Source organism: Gavia stellata, chromosome 41, assembly GCF_030936135.1.
Source record: "Gavia stellata isolate bGavSte3 chromosome 41, bGavSte3.hap2, whole genome shotgun sequence".
Lineage (NCBI taxonomy): Eukaryota > Metazoa > Chordata > Aves > Gaviiformes > Gaviidae > Gavia > Gavia stellata.
In genome coordinates this window covers 74,866-83,408 of record NC_082634.1, presented here as the reverse complement: position 1 = coordinate 83,408, position 8,543 = coordinate 74,866, and the positions used below count along the sequence as shown (strand labels likewise).

Here is an 8,543-nt window from a genome sequence, read left to right as displayed (position 1 = left end):
GAACCGGGCACCGGCACCGGATGCCGGCCACCGGCACCAGGCACCGGGGTCTGGCATCGGGCACAGGAGCCTCCCAGTACCCCTCCCCAGCACCCCCCGACCCTTCCCAGTACCTTCAAGACCCCCCCAGTATGCCCCAGTGCCGCCCAGTACCTGTCAAAGTCCTCCAACGCCCTCCCAAAGCCCCCCAGTGCTCCCCACAGCCCCGCTACCGACTTCCCAGTGCCCCCAGTATCCCCTCAGAGCCCCCCGTTGCCCTTCCAGAGCCCCCCAGTAACTTCCAGAGCCCCCCAGCACCTCTCAGTGCCCCCAGTACACTCCCAGAGCCCCCCACAACACTTGCCACAGCCCCCAGTACCTCCCAGTGCCCCCAGCACCCTCACAGAGCCTCCCCAGTAACTTCCAGTGTCCCCAGCACCCTCCCAGTGCCTCCAGTCCGCGGAACTGGAGAGCTTGGGTGGACAGGGGTAGGAGGGGCTGGGAGGGCACTGGGCGTACTGGGCACCCGCCCCTCTTCGGTGGGGCCCCTCAGGAACCGTTGCCCTTTTAAGACGGCGGAGCCACTCCGCTGCCGTTACCGGGAGGGGCAGGGCCTCACGGGGGGCGTGGCAGGGCGTGGCCGCGGGCCGGGACCGGCCGGTCCTTCCCCCCCCACCGCGCCGCCACCGGAAGGGCCCGGCCCGACCCCAGCGCGTCGCCGCCGCTGACAGCATGAGGTGAGCGGCTGGGGCGGGGGGCACCGGGAGTACCGGGAGTGGGCACCGGGGAGCACCGGGAATACCGGGCACTGGCGCTGGGGGCACTGGACAGTACTGGGAGCTGGTACCGGGGGTACCGGGAGCACCGGGGAGCACTGGGAGCTGGTACTGGGGGGTACTGGGAGCACCGGGAACCGGTACTGGGGGGGTTCTGGGAGCATCGGAACTGGCACCGGGAGCACTGGGAGCTGGCACCGGGGGCTACTGGGAGCACCGGGAATCACCAGGAACTTGCACTGGGAGTTTGCACCGGGGGCACTGGGAGAAGTGGGGCGCACTGGGAGCTGGCGCTGGGGAGCACTGGGAACTGGTAGCGGGGGCATTGGGAGGACTGGGGGAGCTGGGGAGAACCGGGAGCTGGCACTGGGGGAACTGGGATTACCGGGAGCTGGCACTGGGGGATCACCGGGATCTGGCACTGGGGGAGCTGGGGATCACCGGGAGCTGGCACTGGGGGAACTGGGGATTACCGGGATCTGGCACTGGGGGAGCTGGGGAGAAGCGGGATCTGGCACTGGGGGAGCTGGGGAGAAGCGGGATCTGGCACTGGGGGAGCTGGGGAGAAGCGGGATCTGGCACTGGGGGAGCTGGGGAGAAACGGGAGCTGGCTCCGGGAAGCACCGGGAGCCGCCCCGGTGATGGGTGGGACCCCCGGGGGACGGTGACAGCGGGGACCCCTGGCCCGGGGGCACCCCTCCGCATGGGTGCTGCCCCCCCCGCCTCAGTTTCCCCGTGGGGGGGGTCAGGTCGGTCCTACATAAACACAGCACACGCTCCCCCCACGCGTGCCCCCCCTCGACCCGGATGTCCCGGCCCGGGGCTGGGGGAGGGGCAGCGCTCGGGCTCTTGGGTCCTCCCCGCACCCTAAGGAAGTGGAAAAGAGGAAGGAAAAAGGGGGGGGCTGGTGGGGGTGTTGGGGTGCGCTTGTGGGTTGGGTGCTCGGGGAAAGGGGGGGTGCGCTTGTGGGTTGGGTGCTCGGGGGAAGGGGGGGGGGGCGGTGTCCATGGGTGCCCCACGGCTGCTCCTGGGGGGGGTCCTCCCACCCCCGGGGGTCCCCAACCCTGGGGGTCCCTCCCACCCAGGGTTTACCTATGTGTGGAGGGTACCCCCACCCAGGGGGTCCCCCACCCAGGGGGTGCCTGTGCTGGGGGGCATCCGTGCACCCAGGGGGTCCCAAACCTGAGGGGTCCCTGTAAAGGGGGGTCCCCAAGCTGGGGCCTCTGGCACCCTGGGGATCCCCTGATCTCCGCACCCAGAGGGTCCCCAAGCTGGGGGCTCCGGCACCCTGGGGGTCCCACACCTGGGGGTGCTTGTGCTGGGGGGTCCTGCACCCAGAGGGTCCCAAGCCATGGGGTGTGCCCACACCTGGGGGTCCCACCCCATGGGACGATGCCCATATTGGAGCATGCCCACCCAGCGTTGCCCCCACCCCACTCCCCCCCCCCCCCCCCCCGCAGCGAGACGGTGGTGTGCAGTGCCCGGGCGGCGGTGCTGCTCTACGATGACACCCACAAGCAGTGGGTGGCGGCGGGTGGGGGTCCCCAGACCCTCAGCTGCGTCCAGCTCTACCACCACCCCGGCGCCAATGCCTTCCGCCTGGTGGGGCGCAAGATGCAGCCCGACCAGCAGGTGAGGGTGTCCGGGGGGCACCCATGGGTGCAGGGGGCTATGGGGTAATGCTGAAGATGGCGGGGGGGGGGGGGGGCTATGGGATAACACTGGGCATGGGGCACCCATGGGGGTAGGGGTTATGGGGGAACACTGAGCATGGGGGGGGGTATGGGGCACCCATGGGTGCAGGAGGGGCTATGGACCAATGCTGAGTATTGGGCGAGGGTCTATGGGGCACCCATGGGTGCAGGAGGGGCTATGGACCAATGCTGAGTATTGGGCGAGGGTCTATGGGGCACCCATGGGTGCAGGAGGGGCTATGGACCAATGCTGAGTATGGGGGGAGGGTCTGTGGGGCACCCATGGGTATGGGGGTGCTCTATGGGACGCCCATGGGCGCAGAAGGCTCTATGCGTCAACACTGGGCATAGGGTGAACACGGGGCACCCATGGGTGCTGTAGAGGCTATGGGGCAATGCAAAGCATGAGGATGCTGTATGGGGGGCCTCTGTGGGCCACCCCTGAGTGTGGGGGGCTGGGGGCACCCCTGGGTGCGGGGCTGCCCCCCACACCTGCGGGTGCCCGCAGGTGGTGCTGAACTGCCCGCTGGGGCGGGGGCTGCGCTACAGCCAGGCCACCCCCCAGTTCCACCAGTGGCGGGAGGCCCGCCGGGTCTGGGGGCTCAGCTTCGGGGCCCCCCGCGAGGCCGCCCTCTTCGCTGCCGCTGTCCTGCGGGCCCTGCGGGCGCTGGAGGAGGGTGAGTGTTGGGGCGGGGGGGCGGGGTCATTGGGAGGACCCATGGGGGCCCTGACCCCATGGCCTTGCCTTGTGTCTCCCCCTCCCATCCAGGCACCCCCCTGTCATGGCCGGACCCCGATGCTTCAGCTCCGGAGGAGCCCGAGCAGCAGGAGAGGTGGGGGACCCCCAAACTGGGGGTGCTGGGGGGGGCACCATGATGCTGGGGTGCTGGAGGTCCCCCATGCCACGGGGGGACTGTGGATGCTGGGGGGGTCCCCATGCCTGTGGGGGACTGTGGGTGCTGTAGGGCCCCCCCATGCCATGGGGGGCCGTGGGTGCTGACCCTTTCCCCACCAGGCAGGCGCTGGAGGAGCCTGAGCGCCGTGTGGCGGCTGCAGGTGAGTGACGGGGGGGTGTCCAAGGCTGACTCCCCCCCCAACACTGGGGCTGGGACACCCCCCCCCCCCCAGTCCCCCCTCTAAACCCCTTTCCTCCCCCAGGCACTCAGGCTGTGCCCACTGGAGGCCCCCCGCCGCCCCCTGGCCCCCCACCGCCCCCGGGCCCCCCCCCACCCCCCGGCCCCCCGCCAGCCACGGGGGTCCCGCCTGCTCCCCCCTTACCGGTGGCGGCGGGTGCTGCCGGGGCGGGGCCCGGGGGGGGCTCCGGTTTTGCCGCCGCCATCGCGGGGGCTAAACTCAGGAAAGTTGGCAAGGTGAGGGGAGGGGCACAACTGGGGAGGGGGGCAATAACCTGGAGGGGGCTCTACATCACCCCCTTTCTCCTGGCAGGATGAGGCGCCGGGTGTCGGGGCCCCCCCTGCACCCCCCAAGGGCGAGGGTGCCCGGGGGGGGGGGCGGGGGGGGGCTGATGGAGGAGATGAGTGCCATGCTGGCCCGACGGTGAGGAGGGGGGCATGGTCGGGGAGGCGGTGTTACCCCACTCTGCCCAGCAGCCCTCCCTCGAGCTGGGGGTACCGCTGTGCCCATGCTGACCCCCCCTGCCCCCCCCAGGAGGAAAGCCACCCTGCAGGGGGACAAGCCAGTGCCAAAGAGGGAGGAGGATGTCACCAGCGTGAGTGCCTCCCCCATATACCACTTTTGCCCCCCCCCAATTGGGGGGTGCTCCTTGTGCACCCCCCACTCCCCCTGCCCCACCACAAGGGCAGTTACTCCCCTTGTCCTCAGATGCTGGTGGACCCCCCCGTGTCCACCCCCACCCCCCCGACCCCTCTCTCTGCCCCCGCAGGACGAGGCGGAGCCGGGCACTAGGACCTCGGTGCAGCCCGCGGGTGAGTGGCGGGGACTACAACTCCCAGCGTGCCTCGCGGCCCGCCCCCGTGGCCAGGCACACTGGGACATGTAGTCCGATAGGCGGGGGAGCGTTGGGGGGCTCCTTTAGGGGAAGGGGAGAGGTTTGGGGGACCCCACCACCACCACCACCTGCTGCCCTTTCCCCACAGAGCCCGTGCGGAGGCCCTGGGAGAAGGCCAGCTCCACACTGCCCAGGTGGGTTTGGGGCGGGGTGTCCAGGGGCTGGAGGGGGGCTTTGGGGTGCCCATGGAGGGGGGGGTTTGGGGTGCTGGGGAGGTCTCTAATACCTCCAGAGCAGGACTTGTGGGGCAGTTGCTGGGGGGTGTGGGTGGGTGGATGGGACAGGCAGGTTGGGAGTACCCAAACACAAGACAGAGGGCACCCAGAGAGGTCTGGGGGGGTCCCCAACCTATTTCTGCCTCTCCCCCAGGATGAAGTCAGCCATCCCGGCTGCCCCTGCCGATCCCCCCAGCTCTGCCGATGAGCCCGACCTGGAGCGAATCAAACAGGTGCTGGGGTCGGGCGTGGGAGGTCTGGGGTGGGGGGAGCCATGGGAGATCCCCTCACCCCGTGCCCCCTCCTCCAGGAGCTGCTGGAGGAGGTGCGGAGGGAGCTGCAGAAGATGAAGGAGGAGATCATTGAAGGTGCGGGGGCGCATGGGGCAAGGAGGGGGGCGCATGGGGCAAGGAGGGGCATGGGACAAGAGCAGGGAATAGGGCATTGGGAAGTGGGGGCAATAGGGGAGGGGGGAGCACTTTGGGGGGGCTCCAGGTCGGGCAATTGGGGGGGGTAATTGCAGGACACCCCCCCGTGACTCTGCATTTCCCCACCCACAGCGTTCATGGTGGAGCTGCGGAAGCGGAGCGTGCCATAACCCACCCCCCCCCTAAAATGGGCCCGGATGCCCTGCTTCCCCCCACCTAGCCCCCCCATTTCACACCCCCACCGCCCTGGGGGGGGGGGCTCCTGGCCGGACCCCCCCAGGCTGTGCCTTACCGGCTGGGGGGGGACCCAAGCAGCTCCCCCCCCCACTGTGCCCCCCATCACCACCAGTTTGGGTACCCCCTTTTTTAATTCGGGGGGGCCACAAATGAGGGGTGCTCCCCCTTCCCCCCCCCGGGGTCTTTTTTTATGCCACTTTTGGGTTTTTCACTTTTTTTTTTGGGGGGGGGGGGGGGGGAGGTTGGGGTATCCCCCTCCCCTGCCACAAATAAATGCGGTTGTTTTATACATGACACCCGTGTCCTCATCCGTGTCACCCGTGGGGGGGCCCGTCACACCCCCCCCCAGTCACAGCAATGAGAGGGACAGTGGGGGCTTTGCTTTGCTTTAATGGCACATGTCAGACTCCCCTGCAGGAGAAGAGCCCCGCCTGCCCCCTAGCCCCGCCCACAGCCCTGCCCACTCCCCACCAATCACAGCCCAGCCATGTGGTTGTGGCCCCGCCCCAAAGCTGGCCCTGGCCCCAGCTCTTGGCTCCGCCCTCCAGCTTCACCCTGTGCCCCACCCACAGCCCTTGGCTCTGCCCCGAAGGGCCAGGCCCCGCCCCTTCGGTGTTGCCCCCCACCCTTAGCACTGCTCCAAGCCTCACAGCAAAGGCACCAGGCCCCGCCCCCAAGCGGCATGCCACCCAAAGGCCCGCCCACCACTGCTGGCTCTGCCCCCAAGTGACATCCCACCTGAAGGCCTGCTCGACGCCAGGCCCCGCCCACAACCATTAGCTCCGCCCCTAATTACAGCCTGGCCCACTCCAGGCTCTGCTCCCAAGCGGTCCCACCCACCACCATTAGCTCCACCCCAAGTGGCCCTTCACCTGAAGGCCAGGCCCCGCCCACCACCACCTCTACCCACGGTGGGCAAGCCCCGCCCCTCCCCTCGGGGCCCCGCCCCCAGCGCCCTATTGCGCCCACCTCTACCAAGCCCCGCCCCTAAAGGAAACCGCCGGCGGGAAGAGCAAGAGCGCGCTTTTAATGGCTGGGTCCAGCAGGGGCGTGTCCTGAGCCACCGCCTTCGGCGCGGGGGGCGTGGCCGGCGGCGGGCGCGGGGGCGTTACCCGAGCCGGCTGGGGCGTTACCCGAGCCGGCGGGGGCGTGGCTAGAGCCGGCGGGGGCGTTACCCGCGCCGGCGGGGGCGTGTCCAGGCGGCAGGCGCGACGCGATGGCGTCCAGCTCCTCCCGCAGCCGCTCCAGCCGCTCCCCCACCTCCCGCAGCGCCGCCGCCTGCTCGTCCTCCCGCCGCCGCGCCTGCCCCGCCTGCCGGGCGTACTCCAGGTAGAGGCAGAGTCCTCCCACGCCGAACACGATCGCTTCCCCCAGCAGCTCCGCTCCCAGCTCCGCCGCCGCTTCTTCGTTCAGCGGTTTGACGGCGGCGCCGCGGAACCCCATCAGCCGCATCTTGGCGCGCATCTCCACCCAGTGATACACTGCGGGGAGGGGGGGGCCGGCGGGGAGCGGCGGGGCACCGGCAAGGCCCCCGCCGGTACGCGTTCCCCCTCCGGTACCGCCCCCCCCGCCGCGCGTCCTTCCGCCGCGGCCCTCCCCGCCGTGCCCTCCCCGCCCCCCCGTGCCCTTCCCCCGCCCGCCGCCCCCCCCCCCCCCCCCCCGCCCCACTCACGCTGCGCGGGCGGGAGGCAGATGTAGGCGCGGAAGAAGGGGCTGGCTCGCGCCCCGGCCTTGATGCGGGCCGCCAGGGGGCGGCTCAGCTGGCGCGCGCCCAGCGTCAGCAGCTTGGCCAGCGGGAACGCGCCCGCCACCATCCTCCGCCGCCGCGCGCCGTGACCTCACCGCCGCGCGACCCGGGGGAGGGGCGGGGCGAGCAGGGCGCGCGTCCTCCTGCCCCTCGGCCACGCCCTCTCCCGCCACTGGGACACGCCCCCGGCCCCCGCCACGCGCGACGGGACCCCCCCCCGCACGTCGGGGCGCCTGTGGGAGACCTGCGGGTGACCTCGGACCCTCCGGGGTGACGCTGGAGCGCTCCCGGTGGCACCGGGGCACTCGTGGGTGACATTGGAGCGCACGTGGGCGATGCTGGAGCACCCGTGGGAGACACTGGACCACCCGTGGGTGATGCTGGACCCCCCTGGGGGACACCGGAGCGCCCATCGCTGACGCCGGTGCCCTACCGGCGGCCATAGACCTCCCCGAGTCACTCTGAAGCACCCGTGGGTGATGCTGGAGACCCCTGGCACAGCCCTGGGGGACAGTGAAGCCCCCCTGGGTGACACCGGAGCACTCGTGGGTGACCCTGGAGCCCCCCTGGGTGACGCTGGAGCACCTGTGGGTGATGCTGAACCCCCCCGGGTGACGCTGGAACCCCCTGGGTGATGCTGGAGCACCTGTGGGTGATGCTGGAGCCCCTCGGGTGATACTGGAGCACTCGTGGGTGACACGGGACCGCCCCTGGGTGACACTGAATCTTCCTGCGTGACACTGGAGCCCACCTGGGTGACACTGGAGCTCCAGTGTGTGACCCTGAAGTCCCCTGGGTCACACTGGACCCCCCTGGGTGACCCTGAAGTCCCCGTGGGTGACGTTGGACCCACTTGTGTGACAGTGGAGCACTCGTGGATGACTCGGGACCCCCGTGGGTCACCCTGGACCTTCCCCCCCACCCCCGGCTGACCCTGGAGCCCCGGGACCTGTGGGGCAGCCTCCCGGCGCCCCCCACCCGAGACGTGGGCCGGGCTCCACGCTACCACCGGGTCACGTTGCACCGACTGAGCCCCCCTGGGTGCGCCCCCCCCCCCCCGTGCCCCCGCCCCTCCCGGGGGCGGCGCCGCCGGAGCCGGTGCCGGTGCCCCGAGGGCGGCAGAGCCCTGCGCTGAGCCGGTACCGGGGGTCCCGGGAGGGGGGGGGGGCGGGGGGAACCGAGGGGGTCCGGGGGAGCGGGGGGCGCCGGAGGGGCCCGAGGGGGTGTCGGGGTGAAGCGTAGGGGACAGGGGTGCAGCGGGGGACACGCGTGGGGGTAGACGGGACACCGGCCGGGGGACCCGGGACACTGGGGGGGGGGGGGGGGGGCAAGGGACACCGGGGGTGGCACGGGGGGGAACCGGCATCAGCGGGGAGGGGGACCATGGGGGTGTGGGGGTGAAGCGGAGGGGACATGGGGGCACTGTGAGGGGCAGCGG

The 8,543-nt window shown here is 71.2% G+C and overlaps 2 protein-coding genes across 2 annotated transcripts; one reads left to right on the top strand and one right to left on the bottom strand.

The window, feature by feature from the left end:
• Positions 1 to 684: 684 nt before the first annotated feature.
• VASP (vasodilator stimulated phosphoprotein) lies at positions 685 to 5,317 on the top strand. The gene is given in 15 exon segments (XM_059833180.1): positions 685 to 716; positions 2,216 to 2,387; positions 2,958 to 3,126; positions 3,219 to 3,282; positions 3,465 to 3,505; positions 3,608 to 3,819; positions 3,896 to 3,952; positions 3,954 to 4,006; positions 4,118 to 4,178; positions 4,353 to 4,409; positions 4,412 to 4,468; positions 4,569 to 4,612; positions 4,848 to 4,926; positions 5,004 to 5,061; positions 5,254 to 5,317. Coding segments are annotated over 15 exon segments (1,167 nt in total). The 5' UTR covers positions 685 to 711; the 3' UTR covers positions 5,292 to 5,317.
• A 1,067-nt stretch (positions 5,318 to 6,384) lies between these two features.
• Positions 6,385 to 7,172, bottom strand: OPA3 (outer mitochondrial membrane lipid metabolism regulator OPA3). The gene is made up of 2 exons (XM_059833143.1): positions 7,031 to 7,172; positions 6,385 to 6,839 (listed from the first exon to the last, which is right to left on the bottom strand). The coding sequence occupies exons 1-2, from the start codon at positions 7,170 to 7,172 to the stop codon at positions 6,385 to 6,387; spliced, it is 597 nt and encodes a 198-aa protein (XP_059689126.1).
• Between the last annotated feature and the right edge of the window lie 1,371 nt (positions 7,173 to 8,543).

Excerpts from the sequence above, each read along its gene's own strand:
- OPA3 (XM_059833143.1), bottom strand. The coding sequence starts at position 7,172 with ATGGTGGCGGGCGCGTTCCCGCTGGCCAAGCTGCTGACGCTGGGCGCG. Across the intron at positions 6,840-7,030 it reads CTGCCTCCCGCCCGCGCAGC|TGTATCACTGGGTGGAGATG; the intron begins GTGAGTGGGGCG and ends CCCTCCCCGCAG.